Source organism: Arvicola amphibius, chromosome 3 (genome assembly GCF_903992535.2).
Source record: "Arvicola amphibius chromosome 3, mArvAmp1.2, whole genome shotgun sequence".
NCBI lineage: Eukaryota > Metazoa > Chordata > Mammalia > Rodentia > Cricetidae > Arvicola > Arvicola amphibius.
The window spans coordinates 123915514-123936271 of record NC_052049.1 but is presented as its reverse complement, the minus strand read 5'-3'; the positions used below and the strand labels follow the sequence as shown (position 1 = coordinate 123936271).

The 20758-nt window shown below is 35.3% G+C and overlaps 1 protein-coding gene across 2 annotated transcripts in view; it reads left to right on the top strand.

Moving 5' to 3' along the window:
- Scaper (S-phase cyclin A associated protein in the ER) overlaps nucleotides 1-20758 on the top strand; it is a 378485-nt gene that overhangs the window by 73278 nt on the left and 284449 nt on the right. The window contains exons 9-14 of one of the 2 annotated variants that reach the window (XM_038323850.2): nucleotides 1253-1512; nucleotides 6413-6640; nucleotides 12443-12613; nucleotides 13249-13324; nucleotides 13828-13945; nucleotides 14187-14298. In XM_038323850.2, the coding sequence (XP_038179778.1) occupies nucleotides 1253-1512; nucleotides 6413-6640; nucleotides 12443-12613; nucleotides 13249-13324; nucleotides 13828-13945; nucleotides 14187-14298 (965 nt within the window). The remainder of the gene's footprint in view (nucleotides 1-1252; nucleotides 1513-6412; nucleotides 6641-12442; nucleotides 12614-13248; nucleotides 13325-13827; nucleotides 13946-14186; nucleotides 14299-20758) is intronic. The other variant, XM_038323851.2, reaches the window with a different exon arrangement.

The window sequence follows — 20758 nt, the reverse complement described above, 5'->3', positions numbered from 1 at the left end:
AAATTGTTATATTATAACTTCACATTTACATCACAAAAATTAGAAAAACTTAAAGGGACATTTTAGGTATCTTAAAAAATGTGAATATGAAATACTTTTTCACAAAGAAGATTCTAGGTCAAGATGGCTGTATGTGTAAAGTCTTCTAGACTTTTAAAATAAAAATATCAAGCCTATGAAAATTTGTCTTGGGGGAAAGATCATATTTTATGATATTAGCATAATCTTAACATCAAGACCTAACGTATAAATTACAGAAAGTTTGTCTCTTGGACACTAATATAAATATTCTAATAGAGCATTAGTGAACTAAATGTTGTGATAAGTAATGCATCACAACCAGGTGGGGTATTTCAATTATTCTTCAATTAGTGTATTGAATTGAGTTGAATGCAATTTTGTTAATGAAATTTATAATACTGGAAAATTTATACATACAAAATTGTGAAAGGAATTGTAATTTTTAGTTTTTAGTTTTTAAGTTTTAACTTTTATATTTCTGTTCCAACATTCTGTTTAGTGTGGCTCAGTTTAATGCATAATTTGCTATTCTTAAACATTCATTATTATGAGAATAATTTATCAATATAGTTTTCACTGGAGGTTCATTGAAGATGTAATTTGTAAGTATTTTTTATTTCCTAGTGACCTTGGTATAGTTCTTATTCTGAAATACTATTTTTTACTTGCACCAGTTGTTTAATTATATGGTAGTATTTGTGTTGGCCGTCTGGACTCATGGATTAGGTCCAAGTTTTCAGTAATGTTTTTCTTTCTTTTAAAGAATGAAGTGATTAATCATCATGGTTTGAAGGGGAAACTGGTTAAATTAATTGGGAAGTGAAATCTTTTGTTAAACTCTTTTAATTGTGTAATTTAGTTTTTTTCTTCCTCATTTTATGATTTCTCTTTTAATTTGTCTTATACCTAAATATAAACGAGATATACTTAGTAACATGTACTACATTTTGCTAAAGTGAAGCATGACGAAAAATTGAATATATAGTGATATAATTTATTTTGTTATTACTTTTGTTGGGTATACTAATAGTATCAAACATGTTTTCTGTTAAAAAACAGACTGAGTAAAAGTGCAAAAATGTCTAGAATTTACCTTAAAATATTTTAGTAAAAACAATGGCATAGGAGAAATTAATGAAATTAGATTGGAAAACATTTCTATTGTATAGGTTTCCCAAAATTTTTACCATCTAAAGAAAATTTGGTTTATTTTTGTCCCTTAATTGCATAGAACGGAAAGATGCTGAAGGGTGGGAAACTGTTCAGAGAGGAAGGCCAGTTCGTCCCCGATCCACAGCCGCGATGCCACGGGCTTCACTGGTGACAGAAACTTTAAGGTCAAAGGATGACAGTGATAAGGAAAATGTGTGCCTTTTACCTGGGGAAAGGACACTGAAGGGTGATCTTGTCGAAGACAGATCTTCTGTTGCTGAACCTCTGTCCAAAGACTCACCACATTCTTCTGACCGTCCTCTTGCTGAGAGAACTCAGGTAATGTGTTCTGAAAGTCCTCACTGCTGTTTTCGAGGACAGCTGTGTGTGGTGGGATGGCTCATCCTCTCCACTTCACTCTTCATCTTTAAGATTGAGAGCTTAAGGAAGCTTAGGATTCTATGGGTGAATCTTCCCCTACTTAGATTCCCAGTTAATGTTTATTACCTTTTCTTTTTTCCTCTGTCTGCATGTCTCTCTATACTTTGCTAAATACTTGAGGTTAATGTGCTAACATCAAAGTCATCTAGTTTTGTTCCATAGCATGCATCTTCTGAGAACAGATGTATTCTTTTATGTAGTTATATTATGCAATTCTGTAAATTTAACATTTATATAATATCTAATTTATGGTCAGTATTCAAATTTTTCTTATTGTTAATAGGTTTTCTACTCCTAACCCCAATAATAGGTTCTTCTGCCAATGTAGTACACCGATTCAAACCAAATTGAAAAAGTATAACAACAGGTTTATTTGAGCAACCCCAAGCAGGTTCTTCATCTCAGAGATGGAGACCTGAGAAGTGGTGCCCTCAAATGAAAGTCAGGAAACTTTATAGGTTTTTGGCCAGTAGTGATGATGTGACCAACACTAACTGGGTTTTCCCCCAAGTATGGTCAAAAACTGAGCACTTTAGGCAGGGATTTGGGCAGCTGGCAACTTCAAAGGAGGAAGCTGCAGTAGCTGCCAATCATGTGGAACCAAGGCTTTGGGGCATCTTTTCTTTGTTTGGAGACTCTGAGTGGGCAGGGTTTAGAGAGACAGGCTTTCTAGATTGCAGAGGTGAGCTGGAAGTTCCAACCAAACAATTGTATTAAGTTTTTAGTATTTTGTTTTAATTTTAAAGACCGAAGTTTTGGTTTTTTTTTTTTTTTTTTTTTTTAAAATTGTACTTATTTGTGTGTGTTTGTCAGGTTGCACCTGTGGAGGTTAGAGGTCAGAGGACAACTTGGAAGTGTTGGTTTTCTCCTTCTATCATCTTAGTTTGGGGTTTTGAACTCATGTCATCAGGCTTGTGTAGTTTTTTTTTTTTTTTTTTTTGGTTTTTTGAGACAGGGTTTCTCTGTGGTTTTGGAGCCTGTCCTGGAACTAGCTCTTGTAGACCAGGCTTGTCTCGAACTCACAAGGCTTGTGTAGTTTATCCCGTGAGCCACAAGCTGGCCTGGAACTTAACTATCCTCCTGCTTCAGTCTTTTGGGGTTGGCATTACAGTTATATCCTACATGACTGGCTGTCTTTATTGTTTGCCTTTTTATTTGAGACAGTCTTGCTGTGTAGCTCAGGCTGGCTTCAAATCCATGATTGTCCTGTTTTACTTTCCTTAGTTCTGGGACTGCAGGAATATGTTATTATGCATGGCCCTACTGATCATCTTTGTGAATTATTTGTCTACTGATTTAAGATCTCATCTAGAATCTTGTAGTACTTTTGGTTTTGTTTCTTTACTGTCTTTTCTCCATCACCTCCCCACCCCGCCCAGCCATTCTTTTGACAGAGTTTCTCTGTATATAGCCTTGGCTGTCCTAGAGCTCGCTCTGTGGACAAGGCAGCCTCAAACTTAAGAGAGATCTGCCTGTCCCTGCCTCCAGGTTGCTGAGATTAAAGGCGTGAGCCACCATATACAGCTTCTTTACTGGTTTTCATTAGGGACAGTCTCTCATCTTTTTTAGGCTTTCATGACTTGAAGTGTTTGGAAGAACTCATTGCCATTGTTTTTTGTTTTGTTTTGCTTTGTAAACAGTGTTCTTTATTTATTCATTTTTTGCCTATAGTTCAGTTTGTTTTATTCCTTTATGACAGAAATAAATGACTTATGTAATGCCACAATGATTATAATTTCACCAGATTTATTATTAATTGACTCAGATGGTGTTCTCTTGCTTCATTTGGAGTTTAGTGATTTAAAAAATGATATTGAGGGACTTGAGAGATGGCTCAGTGATTAAGAGCACTGGTTGTTCTTCTAGAGGTCCCGAGTTCAATTCCCAGCAACCACATGGTAGCTCGCAACCATCTATAATGAGATCTGGTGCTCTCTTCTGCTGTGCAGGTGTATTTGTAGGCAGAACACTATATGCAATAAATAATTAAATCTTTTTTAAAAATGACATTAATATATTGAAATTATTCTGCTTTAATAGTCTACAAATATCAATGCTAAGTATCCTTTTTGTAGTTAAGGTTCCCAGTATTTCTTCTCTTTGACTTAAGAACTCATACACTTTTAAGGTATTTATATACAATTTCTTGTTTGTTTGCTGTAATTATTATGTAAAATTAACAATGGTACATTCCTTGTTATCAGAAAGAAAAATCTAAAGAAATCATGTATACAATAGTTATAATATTTTCTGTTTAGAATATCTACTATTTAAATTAATATTCACCCAAAAGGTATTTTCCTTGTTGGAAATAATCCTTAACTTCCTGGTCTTGCTTCTCTCTCTCTCTCTCTCTCTCTCTCTCTCTCTCTCTCTCTCTCTCTCTCTCTCTCTCTCTCTCTCTCTCTCTCTTTCTCTCTTGTATTGGGAAATAAGCCTTGTGAGGTCATACACATGCCAGGCAAGTACTCTATTACTGAGCAACTTTTTTTTTGTAAATTTTTTTTGTTTTGAGATAAAGTGTTAACTAGGTGCTCAAGTTCGCCTTGATTTCACTTTGTAACCCAGGCTGATTTTGAACTTGTGATTCTTTTATCAGCCTTCTGAGTATTTAGAGCCACAGACATGCACTACCAATCCTGGCCATGACAAAGCTCCAATGTTACAGTACCCTTGATGTGCTAGACTCTTCATTGTATTTTTTATGTCTTTATTGGATTGCAAGCTTCTTCAAGTGATACCTTACATAGTGTTCTAATTTGAGACAAAATATAAAAGCCCTAGACATGCAGAAAATAGTCAGTATATATTTATTAGATGTAACTTTAAGAAACTAATGCTTGGAGATCCTTAGTGAAGAAATCTCCCTTCTTTTTTTTCCTTTCCTCCCATTTTACCTCTCTTTCCTCTCTTCTTTCTTCTCTCCATCTTTCCCTTCCCTTCCCTCCCTACTTCCCTCTCTTCCTTCCTTTTATTTTTAAACAGGGTCTCACTACATAACCTTGGTGGGCCTGGAACTTCCTATGTGGACCAGGCTGCTCTGGAACTCACAGAGGTTCAATGCCTTTGTCTCCTGAGTGCTAGGATCAGAGGTGTGCGGCACGATGCCCAGTTCTTGCTCTTTTGAGATAGGGTCCACATTGTATGTAACCTGTGATCCCCATGTTCTTTCTGCCTCTACCGCCCCAGTGTTGGGATTCTAAGCATTTGTCATCATGCCTGGGAATAAGTCACTTTTTAATTTTACCTACCATCAGGAATTTTACTGATGTGTCTTACTTAAAACTCTAACCTGATAAGAAAACTAATGACAGTTTTTAGATATTGAAATATATACATTTTAATTTTGAGATTTCAAGAGTAGTACATACAAAGAATTTCCGAGTAATTCAAGCATTGCCATGATGTTATAGTGTAAGAGCTTAGTTCTATAATAAACAGTCAACTATGCTGTGAACATCAGTAATGCTAATGTAAATATTGTCAAGAAGATTACAAACCATGGTGACTGACAGGTTAATAATGCTGATAGTATTGTAAACAGTGTGACTCAATTTACATGATGTTTATGTTAAAATCAATACTTTGAATGCTTAGTTCTGACCAAGAGTAGGATGTCTAGAGTAGCTTGTAAGATTTGGCCAAGTTATATATTTTTAGAAAGAATTCCTTAACCTGGGAACTATATGGCCACCATAGTATTTATCAGTGCTTATTTAGAGGTGATATGAGTATTAAATTCATAATTTTAGGTTTTAGTTCTTTGACTGAAATTATAATTGTAACATAAAGCAATATTTTTTAAAAAAATCTGTTGGAATGTAAAATAGACTTGTTTATATTTACTAAATTAGATTTAAAATGAATATGTAGGTGGTCTAAGCCAATGTTACAGTCTTTTTGTGTTTTAACATTTGTTGGTCATGTGTAAGTTACTCTTAACGGGGAATGGAGGACATATAAATCTAAAGTTTTACACTGGGTATTTTAGATGTGTTCTATTAGGTCAACCTTTTTCCCCTGAGACTTCTATAGGTTGTCTTTTTAAATTTTTTTCAAAATCTCAAAAATTTGTGAGATCATGTTTTAAAGAGGACAAGTTTGATACTTTAAGTAAACATCCCCAAAATATATTTTAGTAAGAAATGATTTCAGGATATTTTTAGAATGCTGGCTCTTTCCATTTGATATTAGACACTTCACAAACGACTAACTGTGTAGTACCTTTGTTTAAATGAGTACAGTAGTTAGCATTATAAGTGTGACTAGATTTCCTTGTGAGAGATATGAAATGCTCATTAAAAATTAGCCTACTAGGACTGGTTAGATGGTTTAGCAAATAAAGGTACTTGTTGCCAAGTCCAGTGACCCAAGCTTAATATCCAGATCTCACATAGTAGAAGTAGAGAATCCACTCATGAAAATTGTCCTCTGATCATACAAGCTCAGTGACAAGTGTGTACATGTATACACATACAGACATTTATAACAAATAAATGTTAAAAATAAATAAAAGTCAGTCTACTAAAAGGAAATATTGCAGTTGTTGTGGCATCATTTCTTGGAATACCAAAGACTGATGCTTAGCACATAGTAAGCATGCAGATTGAAGTTTCTGCAGCTGAATAGTTTCTTCCTTCTGCTGTGCTATGCTTCACACACAGAAAGAGAATTTTCTATTGGACAGGTAAGTGCTGCTTCACAGTTGATAGGTTAAGCAGAACTAGCTTTTACAAAATGTAATATTTGGTACATTTGAAAGTTATCCCTTTGTTATTCTAAAAGGATGTGTTTTTAGTTCACAGTGAGTATATTTGATGATGTCAAGAATTCTGGTAGTAGTCAAGACAGTTCAGTGAATACTTCTGAAATACGAGCCATTCACAATGATGCAGTGTGCCTTGCTGTTCCTCAACAAGTCACCACAGCTTTGCCAACAGATAAAGACAGAGTTCTGGCGGAGAAACCTGGAATAGTGAACGAGACAGACCCTTCAGATATTTCAAATGTGAGTGCTGCTGACTTGGTAAGAATAACTTATCGGAATTCTGTACAACTATATTAAAAACGCATAAATTTAAATAATACTGATCTGTTTTATAACCTTATATTTTACAAAACAGGTTTTATATAGCATTTTATATGTCAATTCATTTCAACATTTTTTCTTACAGTAATATTTTCCTATAGTTAAGATTCTTACTGATTTGTACAGGACGAAAATGGTAATATAATGGTTCAGAATCAGATTGTATATGATTTAATCAAATGCATTTTAGTCCAGGGTTAAGAAATCAAACCTAGCTGGGCAGTGGTGGTGCACACCTTTAATCCCAGCAATCTGAGGCAAGTGAATCTCTCTTGAGTTCAAGGCTAGCCTGGTCTACAGAAAAAGTTCCAGAATAGCCCAGGCTACACAGAGAAACCCTGTCTCAAAAAAACCAAGCGCTCTCTCTCTCTCTCTCTCTCTCTCTCTCTCTCTCTCTCTCTCTCTCTCTCTCTCTCTGTCACACACACACACAGAGACACAGTAAATAATTAAATAAGTAAATAGATAAAACTAGAAAGAAAAAGAAAACTAACTCTGTACCAGAAAAGACTTTTTCTTCAATATCTAGCATTCCCATAGATGGAAAAGATGCCTGCTGGTCTTTGCTTTCGGTTTTGTTTTTTCAGTCAAGGTTTCGTGTACTGTCAAATGACTTTGAATTTGTTTTGTAGCGGAGGATGACATTGAACTCCCAATTGTGTTTACACCTATCAGGTGCTTGGATCGCAGGAGTGGGTCTTCAAAACCAGCTGGAGTTAGTCTTTAAGATGACATTTATTTATCTTTAGTCTCAAATCTTTGAAAATGCATTGATCATCTATAGTTTTATGTTTTTGTATAATTGTCTAGTATGTGCTCATCTATTCCTGTTTTTCATTTTAGTATTACTGCCCTCCCCCTGGGGCTGGTCTACAGTAGCACTCAGCCAGCTTTCCTTTAGTGTCTTTTTAAAGAAGTGGGCACATATATAACAAGAGATACATTATGATTCAAATTTTATCTTTTAACTTTTTTCTTTGTGAATATATATGTATGATATAGGTACATATATATACATATATGAATACATATTTTAACCTTTACCTTTGTGTAAGTATATATATATATATATATGATATATGTATGTACATGGCATGTTTGTGCATGCACATATGTGTGGAGACTGATAGTGAGTGTCAGTATGTTTCCTCTATTGCTCCTCTCCTTAAGTCAGACAGGGAGGCTTACTAACCCTGGAATTCCCAGGGTGGCTAGAATAGTTAGGCAGTGAACTCCATGGACCTGCTTGTTTCTGTCACTTCCATGTCCCACACCTCTATTCCCAGGTATGTACAGATGTGTACTTCTATGCCTGAATTTTATGTGTGATGGACACCTGAACTCAGGTCCTCATGTTTGAGTGGCAGGTACTTTACCAAATAAACCATTTCCTGTGTCCTTCATTTTACTTTTTAAAGGTGATTGTATATAATAATTTATTTTAAAATTTAATAACTTAGGACATCTGCAAGTGTAGTAGGAAATCGATATGGGATGTTTAAGTGGAAAAAAAGAAATGAACATGACAGCAATAACAAAAAATAAATTTTGTTTCCTTTAACAAGGTCATGCTAGTTTAAATTTTCTTGTGTTTTCTAGTACTGAACTTAAAAATTTCACGTAATTAGGATCAAGCAAGTAATTACTTATCCTAAAATCTAAAGTTTGTCATATTTATATTTTTAGTCTGTTGTTTATCTTGTGGTTTGATTGTGGGAAGACCTCATGGCTTCAGTAGTGTCTCATGTGCTTTCTTAAGTGAGCAGAGACAGATTCTTGCAGTGATAAGAAAACTGATCTTTATTTTGTTTCTCAGTATATTGTCATAGAACTAGTTAAAATAAAATAAAACCCAAATTACTTACTATTCACCTGCTTAATAGAACTATTACCAAAAATTGACTGGAAGTCTCTCTGACTAATAGCATACTTGCTTGGTATGTGTAGGGCCCTAAGTTTGAGCCTTAATGTTAAAAAAAAATTTAAAAAAGCCAATCTTTTCTGCAGAGACCCTCAGCCCTTGTGAGGATTGTAAGAACCAGAGGTGGTCAGTAACATCAAGAAAACAATATTCTCCATGCACAACAAGGCAACTGTGCATTGAACTCATCACAGTTGTGACAGTATACACAAGATTGTCCAAGCTCCAGCCAGACTAAAATTCCAGCATAGAGTGTTGGGGAGGGGAAGTCGTGACTTGAAATTTCAGCACTAGTTCGGGAGCTGTGACATTTGGTAGCTTCTAGGAGAGGGAGAGTCAGGGGTTTTGTTTTGTTTTGTTTGTTATGTGATCACATTTCTTTAATGAGGTTGGCCACTTGATGGGGTAGTGATGGGGTAGGCCCTAGTTTCAAGACGAGCTGGGCAACACAAGCTCACCTTAATGCGAAAGGAAAAGGAGAAGAAGAAGAAAGAAATCCCTACTGAAGTGGGAAGAGATGGAAGGTAGCCATGGGAATTTTATATACTTTATGAAATTCTCAATTAATAAAATTATTCTTGAAAAGATGCATTATATATGTGCATAAAATGTCATAATAAAGTCCATTATTGTGTCTAATGACTATATGCTGATAAAAGCATTTGAAAAGACAAAAGCCAACCTTTGCTAAAGTAATAATAATAACAACAACAATAATAATAATATGCTGTTATAAGTCTAATTTCTATTGATCCTAACGTTTTAGAATTGAATTTTCAAATTTTCTTGAAAAGTTGCTTAGAATGATAGTAAATTATTTGTATCTTACCACTTGATATAAAGTTGTGTATGGATACTGAATCAGTGTGTCATTCATAAGCTCTGGTACAAGATTTGAATCTTCAGATTTTTATGTTTCAAATATAAATATATTTCAGTAAATATAAAATTGAGTTAGACAATGAGGAAACAGTGGATTTATGTATTAACTTACCTTTTTCCAACACACACTCACACACATAAACACTTTAATGTTTGGAATTTAGGTATTGTTTTTATGTTATGTGGGACATTAGTAACAGCTACTTTCTGTAGGACTTTCAGGTTACTAGGACGCATGTCTCATGCACAGTAATAGTTTTTAAACTTCCTAACTCATTCTGTTCCTTAGGGACATAAACTCCTTTGTGAGTTTTTGTTTTGTTTTGTTTTGCTGTTGTTCTTTCTGTGTTTTGAAGGGAGCCTCTTAGTGAATATGGAAGGGAGTCTAATAGAGATGTGTAGATTCTGTTCCACATTACTTAAAGCCTGACATTTAAGTTTTTGCAGTTTGAAATAAATGTATTGAGTTATAACTGGTTTTTAGTAGTCTTCGCATATTTAGTGTATGCAAAGTGATGAACTTTTACTTGTGTTTATACCTTTGAATCCAGCACTATACTTGAGATCCTGAACACAGTGAGTGCTGCTCAAAGTTCCCACTCTTCTCTCCACAACCTTCTTTCCAGCCCTGCTTTTGCCATCTTCCTCTTCCCCTGTAACTTCTTCTCCATCTTTCACTATGTCTAAATTGTGTTTTCAGACTTTTGTATAAATTAAGCCTGTGCTTTTTGTTTGGCATCTCTCGCAGAATAGCTGTTTCTAGGCTCACCCACGAGGTGGACGTGATAGCGCACTGCTTTTTCAGCAGCAGCGGTGGCTTCTTTTGTACGCAAGCACAGTGTTTGTTCTTTCATTTGTTTATAGACATCTGGGTTGCTTCTAGTTTTTGTTTTGGTTAGAAGTGATATGAATATTTGTATACATACCTTTTTTGGGGGACAGTACCAAGGAATGAAACGGGGCCTCCTAGGCAAGTGTATTCTAGGCAAGTGTTCTGCCACTGAGTCAGATCCTTAGTCCTGTTCATGCATCTTTGTGTGAACATGTTTTTATTTCACTTGGGAAAATATCTAGTTCAACTTTGTTGATAATATTTCATGTCTTCTATAATATTTCTCATTTTCTGTCTTCATGCTCTGTCATTATAGAAAGGTTTGACCTCTTTCAATATAACTATAATGTTCTTTAGGAAACTTGATTGAGTTGTAATTTATATAACATAATTTATCCATTTAAATCTTAGAATGTTCTTAAAATATGGTCACAGACTCATTTGTCTGTTACTATAGTAGATGACAACATGTCATGCCTCCATAGAAAAACTGGGTACAATTCCTGGCCTGCTAAGTTGCTTTCTGTGTGTGTTTCTTTATCTTTTTTGGACATTTCAGGAATAGAATACAGTATTATTTTCTTTTATGTACCTAGCACTTGAAAAACATATCCATGCTTTAGCTTATTTTAGGTTTGTATTAAATTTTATAACCAAATTATATATCATTGTATGGATACACAATACTGTACTTTTCATTTGTACATTTAGGCTGTTTTTTATAGTTTGACTATTAGCTCTTATGAGTAACTACTTAAGTATCTGCATACAGCTCTTAATATTTATATGTTTTTATTTATCCACTATACTTATATAGGAGTTTTAAGTCTGATAGGCTATAAACTTCATACTTATTCATCTAGAGAACTGCTAGGGTTATTTTTCTAAAGAAGTTAGAGGGTTTTTCGTTGTTGTTCTTAGATCTCTTTTGTTTTTCCCTTTAGGCTTTGCCTTGTATAATTTGAAACTCTCTTAAATTCATTAGACTTTAAGAGGCTTGCATTCATGGTAAATTGTCCCTTTATGAAATGACCTTCTTTGATCTGGTGGTAGATTTTGCTCTGAAATCTTGCTTTGATGTGACTATATCAGTTTTTTTTTAATTTCTGAAATTAAAATATAATTATATCATTTTCCCTACCTTTTCTCCTTACAGCTCCTTCCAGTCCTTCTTGCTTCCTATGTCAGGTTTTTTTTTGTTTTTGTTATTATTATTTACTTTTAATCTATATTTTAGTTTCTTATTAGAAGCATGGTTGAGTGTTGCTTTTGATTAAGTTTCACAGTCTTGACTGGTTAATTGGTGATATTTAGACTACATGTATTGCGATTTGTTTACAGTTATCAACTTAGTATTTGTTACCTTTGACTTGTGTATATTGTTCCATCTTTTGCTTTTTTTATTTTAAAAATTTATTTTTCATTTTACATACCAACCCCAGTTTCCCCTCACTCCCTTTCTTCTGCCCCTGCCATCTTTTGCTTTTTAAAATTCTGTTTTATATCTTTTGCTGGCTTATTAAGCATAAATCTTCATTTTATTATTTCAGTGTTTGCCTTTGGATTTATAGTATAAATTCTGAGATACTCATAGTACTTATTAACAGATAATTCTTAGTCATTGTTTAATTATAATTATTTTTAGATTATAAAAACATGTTCAAAATATATAATCACCTCCATAGCCTGCATTCTTTTTATGTTCCTATTACAGTATACTATCTTTGTTTCATTTTGAAGGGAAATATTTGATCTGCAGCTGTTTTGGATTTGGGCATTCAGATGAAATTCCTACTTTCCTTGGATAATATCTGTTATTTACATAACTTCACAGTTTCCCATAAGCCTGGTAAAGAAGGTCAGAAAAGTGTTGTTGTTGCATTTCATGGAGCAACAAATAAGCCCTTGGCTTTATGCACCTTGTAAGTCACTTATACTGCTAATGTGTGCTTGAGCTTGTATTGGATCCAGGTTTTCTGATTCCAGGTCAACATTTTTATTTTGTATATATACTTTCATATCTATATTTAGTTTATTATCAGAGAGAAGAATTCATTAATGCTTCTTGATTCTGTCCTATTTTTTGTTTTTAAAAATGTTATAGTCCATGGCAGAAGTTCTTGCTAAAAAAGAAGAGCTAGCAGATCGTCTAGAGAAGGCCAATGAAGAAGCCATTGCCAGTGCTATTGCTGAAGAAGAACAGTTAACTAGAGAAATCGAAGCTGAAGAAAACAATGACATTAATATAGAGACTGACAACGACAGTGATTTTTCTGTGAGCTTTTTAGTGTTTTAAAATCTTGAAGAATAGTAAAATTTATTGTGGTGGCTCAAATAATAAGCAGCAGCAAGTCTTTCTTTTAACATTGTTTGTTAGAAAGTATTTTCATATATGGTACAATTGATAAGCAGAAAGTTCTCGTTCTCATTTTACAAATCAAGAAATTGTATCTGTCAGAAGTTAAGAACCTAACATTTCTCAGACTTTAATTTCTAGGGAGAGAAGAATGTATTATTCTTGTTTTATTTTACTAATTAATAGCAAATTCTGTATTGCTTTGTTGCTAAATACTCAGGGTATACATGTTGATGGAGATTTGTTAAATAAAACAACCATAAGTTTTATATTTCATTTTTTTCTAATAATTACTACCAAATAATTTTGAATTCAAAAGTATGTTTTGTGTAAGACTAGCTTACTTGTTTTGAAATATAAGTGCTTGTGAATGGCAATGCGTAGTCTGATGTTTTAGCTTGGTAATTATGACAGTATAAGGGATGTAGTTTTGGTTAGTTTTGTTGGTTCAGTAAAGTTTATTAGAAGTTGTTAGGAGAATTTCATATGTAGTTCATTTTTAAGTTTATAATATTATGTGTAAAATATTTTTTTCAATTTTTATTACATTCTAGGCTAGCATGGGCAGTGGGAGTCTATCTTTCTGTGGTATATCTATGGATTGGAATGATGTTCTTGCAGATTATGAAGGTATTGTGTGTATGTGTCTTTGAGTATTTGTTTTGTAGACATAATGGGATACACTAGATCATCTTAAATTCAATTTTTAGGTAAAATAATTTGAGGTAGAAATGCTTTTACAAGTTGTGTTTATGTGGAGACAGCTCGTAAATAGAGTGATTGCCTTACAAGGTTGTGCAGTGGGGGGGTCAGTCCTCAAATCCCAAGTTACAGTGCCAGACATGGTTATATGTGTTCATGAACCCAGCAAGGAAAAGTGAAATCAGGTATATCTCTGGGCTTGCTGGCAAGGCAGCATTGTTTAATTGGTAAACTCTAGGCAATTGTGAGATCCTGTATCAAAGAAAGTAGGCAAGGTTTCTGAGGATGGCACCCACAATTCCTACAATCTCCACTTATTTGTGCATATACATACATGTGTATTAAAAAATTCTCAAAGTTAGCTTTAAAGAAATACATGGCTAAACAGAAACTTTTTTCAAATTTTGTTTTACTTTTCTCCCCCCTATTAGCTCGTGAATCTTGGCGTCAGAATACATCCTGGGGGGATATTGTAGAAGAAGAGCCAGCTAGACTGCCAGGGCATGGAATTCACATGCATGAAAAACTTTCTTCACCATCTCGTAAAAGGTCTGGTGTTTGAAAATTCTCTTGAAATGCTTGATAGAAAGAAATCTTGATTATTACCTGGAATTGAATTGTTCTGTGAGTCTTTTCAGCATTTTTTATCATGACATTTCGTATTTATCCAGTTGACAAGTACTAGGCTAAATGCATCTTGTATACATTGAGATTTTCGAAGCCCAAAGACCTCTGATTTAGTCTAGTCATTGACCACATGTGTCTCTTGTTCATGTGTCTGTATTAATAGGACCATTGCAGAATCTAAGAAGAAATATGAAGAGAAGCACATGAAAGCTCAGCAGTTAAGGGAAAAGCTACGTGAAGAGAAGACACTAAAGCTCCAAAAATTGTTAGAAAGGGTGAGCTTTTACATTTTAAAAAAGAAATGATAACCATACGTTGGTCTGTTTTCAAGTAGAATTTTTGTTTTGTTTTGTTTTGTTTTTTTGTTTTTCAAGACAGGGTTTCTCTGTGTAACAACCCTAGCAGTCCTGAACTAGCTCTGTAGACCAGGCTGGCCTCAATCTCACAGACATCTACCTGCCTCTGCCTCCCGAGTGCTAGAATTAAAGATGTGCGCCACCATCTCCCAGCTCAAGTAGATTTTTTGTTGTTGTTGTTCCGAGACTAAAAGGAGTTATAAAAATAGATGTTGTAGGATGTTAAGGCAGTTCCATTTCCAAAAGGTTAGTTTTTTGTTGTTGTTGTTGTTGTTGTTTTTTAAAGTATTTGTCTATCTGGTACATGGATATTTTGGAAGGTTTTTACAGGTATACTTTGTTTTGTCATTTGCCATTTTCATTGTAGTGGCGACCATGTCATGAAGCACATTTAAAAAAATGCTAATGTAGATGAAATAGGACAATAAAATGGATTTATCACGCGACATGGACTGTCCATGCTAGCCCAGGAAAAGCTATGGCGACATGGTTTGAATAACTCATCTATTGGTACTTTGTGTTAAGGACATAGGAATCTTGGTTGAATTTGTAGTAGAATTCAAGAAAATAGAAACAACTATGCAGTAATATTTCTTTTCAGTGAAAAATACACTTACTTGGGAAATAAAACAGCTAAATCCTGTTTTATCCATAAAACAGTTTTATTACCCTTTTAAACCTCATTTAGCAACTGAAATTCTGTTGAATCATTTGCAAGCATTTGTTTTAATATTATTCACAGATGGTTTTATAATTTTGAATATTACTTTAGCCCGTGAAATTCCCTTTTTTATACTAAAGAGACATAGGACGTTCCTGTTTTGTAAAACCTTTTGTTCTGCAGCTCTTATTCCTCTAGTCACCAGCACCTGTTTTTTAAGGGGCTATCTTTACACTCGTGGCTTTCTCAGCCTTTCTTCCATGGGGCAGGCATGTTAAAATGCACGTGGATAGAATTGATGCATAGTAACACAATGCATAATAACACAATGGAACAGCTTTTGGAAAGAAACTGAAACCATAATATCAGTCACAACACATCCATTATATGTTAATCTGTGTAGAGGGCTTGAGTTGCATCTAGGGTGTTTTAATTCTCAGTAGCTCCCTCCCCAGAACAAAAAGTGAACATCTTAAGTAATGTTCCAATTCCAATTCCCAGCCCTTTGCTAAATCAGACTATTATACTTCTCAGATACGTGGGTTCTTCATCCCAATAGTGACTTTTCATGGAGCTACTTTCTCTGATGCAATAATTGTGCTATTTCATTAAGGGCTTTTTGATAGCTTAGAAGGTCTTCATACCTTATGTAACTTAGTTTTATGTGTTCGTGTGTGTGTGTGCACGTGCGCGCGCGACTGCACGCACACACGCATGTACATGTGCCATGGTGTCTGGAATGTTACAGGAGAACTTGTAAGAGTTCCTTTTTTCCTCTGACTATGTGGGCCCTAAGAGTTGAGCTCAGGACATCATGCTTGACAAGGGTGCCTCTACTGAGCCGTGTTATTGGTTCTGCTGTAATTTTTGAATCTGACTACCTTCCAATCACCTAACTTAAAAGAGTTATCTGATCACCATTGCTGGAATAGTATTTCCAGATGTGGTAAATACAATACTAAAGAGGAAATTTATTTCTGGTTAGCCTTTTAGAATTTGCTAGAAACATTCTTTTGAGAGATAGGTAACTTAACACTCCAAAAACTTTAGATTTTTTGACTCTAAAATGACTTCTTTTCTAGGACTATAAAGACTGAAGTCATGTATGTTTGGCATAGCAGTTGCACACTGAATGCAAATTATTATTCTCAGGGCTGTAATAATTAGCCAAAGAACAAAATATCATGCTTGACTTGGCCAAATGTAAATTATAGGCCAGCCCTTCCTAGGATTGTATCACCTAGACTTGGAGCTGAGTGTAAGTTATTCAGTAAGTCCTCATGCAAGATGTCCCACAGCTTGCTGAGCTTGTGCTTCTGAGTCCCTGTCTGTGTCCTGATGTTCTTTCTTTTTTCACTTCATGGACAGGTGTTTGTTAAGGACCTTCAAGTCACTGTGCTTTCATTAAGTAAGGCCATCAACCAAGCTTTCAAAGAGATCCTGTATTTCATGATTAGCTGACTCTGACTTTTTTCTTATTCAAGGAAAACATACTAGTATGTTAATGGGATTGAGATCAGAGAACATAATTTTTCTTTTTTATGTTTTTGTTTTTTTTCTCCCTTCCTTCCTTCCTTCCTTCCTTCCTTCCTTCCTTCCTTCCTTCCTTCCTTCCTTCCTTCCTTCCTTCCTTCCCCTGTTGTCTTGTCATCTTTATCATTTTTACCACCACCAGCACCACTACCCTCTTCTTCCCCTTAAGAAAACCCAATTCTTCCTCCCCTAGAAGCCACCAGTTCTTCATAGCTCTTCAGTTGGATGGGGACTCATGACCCTCTCTTTACTCCATGCTAGAGTGTTGATCTTGCGCATCAGGTCTTAGGCATCCACAGTTTGTGAATATGTGAGTGCATTGGAGCCATCGTGTCCAGTTGACACTGCTTTGCTCAGGTCCTCCTCTACCTCTGGCTCTTAGTCTTTCCACTCCTGAAGTCTTGAGGATGGTGTGTGATGCGGGTGTTCCATATGTGACTGAACACTCCACTGATACTCACATTCTGCTCTTCGTCCAGTGTGAGTTTCTGCATTAGCGACTGAAGAAAGTTCTCTGATGAAGTCTGAGTGCTGCATTAATCTATGGATAGAGTAGTCTAAATTTAAATGGCGGTTGATACTATCTCCATTTAACAGAGCAATAGTAATAGGTTCATCCCTGGGACCCAAGAGCCTCACAACCATGGCTTATTGGCCGGCAGACATGTGTTTTCTCTTGTGAAGAAATATGTTTAAAAGTGTTTACTCTTCCTTGCCAATTAGAGATTTGAATGGACTATCTATCCACTTAAAATAATATCCAGTAGGATAATACACAATTAGAAAATTGGAAATTAGAACTACTTTTGAGATTTTATTATATCCCAGTCAAAGTGAATAAGATCAGGAAAACAAAAAACTGACCATTTGAGATTGAATAACTTCTTAGGAGCCTCCTTTCTGGAGATCAGTTCTTCTCTCAACTGGGGTACAGCCTTCTAAGATTTCTCCCATCCATGTCATGCCAGCTGGTGGTGTTTTGTTTAGAGACCATATTGTTGAGATTTAATGTGGACAACTTCCCTTTCATAAGTACAAGAAACGTTTTCACAGCAGAAGTCCTCCTGTTCATCAAGTTGTATGTAAGGTGTGTGTGTGTGTGTGTGTGTGTGTGTGTGTGTGTGTAAAACAGTAATAAAGAACAAGAGGTCACGAATTTGAGAGGAAATGTGAACATGGAAGGAGTTGGAGAAGGAAGAGGGTAGGCTGGAAAAGATAGAAATAAAATTCTTGTGTATGAAATTATCAAAATTAAACTTTTTAAATAAAAAAGTCAGAGCAACTAGTGCTGTGATAATGTGAGGAACAGGGAACACACATGCATTGTTGGTGGGACTGTAAACTGCAGCTACTGTGAAGTCAGTGTGGTGGTTCCTCAGCAAACTGCAGATAGATCTACTCTGTGGATATGTACCCAAAGACTATTTCCTACATAGCCTGTAAAACAGTAAATGTAGTTGTTGCAGTGATGTGATATTTAAATTGGGTATATAAAAACATAACATGGGATAGATATTGTTTCAAGACATGATCACTTTTATTGTTTTTAATGGAAAACTAGGAATAGACTGCTTAATGGGCCTTGCTCTGGTTTTGTGATGACTCTTAAGTCTCCTGGGGTAAGGGAGAACTCCCACCAAACTCACTGATGCTGTTCCTAGTCCTGGATTTATATTCTGTTATCTAGAAAGCCCAGTTCCCTTCCAGGTGTTCTTTTCAGTCTGGGTGTCTTCACACTGAAATGGTGGTTGCTGTACAAAGTAATCAGGCATAAAGAGAGAAAGACGAGAGAGAGCATGAGAGGTAATAAAATGGAAGCAAGGCTGTGTTCTTTGGAGTGCAGTCCTGACACATTTGGGGAGGATGTTATACACGGAACTTAATAACAATTGACCTTGACCATTGGGAGCATTTTAAAAACTGACTCCCTCACACTTATGACAAAATGACATGCAAAAGTATGTGACAAAAGATGCCTTTCAATAGTTGGAGAATTAATATGTATAAATTGATTGTGTTATGTACATTCATAAGGAATAATGAATTCAGTAATAAGAATGCTTATAAAAACGAGATGAGTAGCATTAGATCCTTCAAAATACAGTAATTAATTTTCTAGGGGTAGAAGACAATGTAACTTTTTAAAAATTTTAATTTCAAAAAGTTGTCATTTAGAATGAGTAGATTGCATATGAAAAGCTGTCTATACTGTGGATTTCTCCAAAGTTAAAATTATGTCATTTTTAGATTAAATATTCTAACATGAAAAGCTGTCTATACTGTGGATTTCTCTAAAGTTAAAATTATGTCATTTTTAGATTAAATATTCTAACATAGCCTTTTTTAAAAAAATATGAATAAAATTATACAGTGCATTTTTGCATTATTATTATGATTTCTAACTATTCATATAAACAATTCAGAGATTGCTAAAATTTTTATAATTGTGGAGATTCTTTGGTTTTTTTGATCTTCCCTATTTGTTTTCTAATTTCAGTAGTAAATCCCATTTTCCAATTTTAAATATAACAATTTTAACATTGTTAGGTAAAGGGTTTCCTCTGACCACAGTAACTGTGTGGTACCCAGTACAGGTGTTGTTCAGATGTGGAAACTGGGTATGTGAGAAGACAAGTGTTTCTAGTGTCACATGAGGAACTGATGGAGGAGTGTCTATGTGTTACTTTCATTGGTTAATAAAGAAAACTGCCTTGGCCCCTTTAATAGGACAGAAAATTAGGTAGGCGTGGTAGAAAGAACAGAATGCTGGGAAGAAGGAAGTGAGGCAGACGCTTCCGGCAGTTGCCATAGTCAGTCACCATGCTTCTCCTCTCCAAGACAGATGCAGGTTAAGATCTCTCCTGGTAAGCGACCACCTCGTGGTGCTACACACATTACAAAATATGGGTTAAAGCAAGATGTGAGAAGTTAACCAATAAGAGGATGAAACTAATGGGCCAGGCAGTGTTTAAAAGAATACAGTTTCCGTGTAATTATTTTGGGTAAAGCTAGCTGGGTGGCAGGAAGCGGCCTGCTGTTCCATTCTACAAGGAACAGTTTTCAGAGCTCAGACTTCAAGGAGTGGTTCCTAATATAGTAATGTTTTTTTGTATAGTCATTTATGTGACTCAACATGTAATTATGGATTTTAGATAAAATCCAACTGACATGTTCATTGCTTTTTTTCTTCTTATGCAGATCTACCTGCTTTCTTATTGAATCTGATTTCCTGGGGCACTGAATATATCTTTTACATTTCTTACTTGAAATGTTAAGAATAAAAAAGTATTCTTTAGTGATTATAGATTGTTTTATGGAAACATTAAAAATTTTAAAGAAAAGAAATGCACCATATATTAGTTTATTTTTTTCCCTTCTGTGACAGCATTCTGACAGAAGCAGCTGAGGAATGGGAGGGTTTGTTTTGGTTCACAGTTTGCAGATGCTGTCCATCATGGCATGGGAGCCATAGAGGCAGGGCTGGCACTGCCGCTCACACTGCAGCTGGAGTCAGGAAGCAGACATGAATGTCAGCATTCATCTTGCTTCTCCCTTTTCTCAGTTCAGGATCCCAGCCCATGGATTGCTGTGGCCCACAGTTGTGTTGGGGTTTCCTGACAGAGTTACCCTAGCTTTCCTCACAAGAGGTTTGTCTTGTAGGTGCTTGTAGACCCAGTCAGGTTGATAATTAATACTAAATATCATATGAAGTGTTCATTCTCAGTGTCTCATGGTTCAGTGCAATAATAATCTGTAAATGCAGTCACATCTAATGCACTGTCCTAAGAGGCTAACTCATTTAATTACATCTTCAAAATAACCCAGTTAGGTACTGTTTTTTTCCTTACCCACTTTGTCAGAAGTATGATTTTATTAATAACATACATTGTCTTTGATAAGTCCATACCTGTGTGTATCCATTCTGATTACTATTCTCACTTCTCCTATCTCCCTCCTGCCTCTGTCTATCCTCATCCCAGTAGTCCCTTTTTTTCAATTTATATCTTTTTGTTTTGTGATCTGTTATGTTTTACCAGGGCCATCTATGTGACCATGGGTGTGGAGCTATCCACTGAAGCTTGGTGGGTTCAGTAAACAGGCACACAACTAATGGCATGACTCTCCTTCCAGGCAACCATTAATAGCAAATAGTTCCCTATGAAGAGATAGGGTCCTATGATCTGC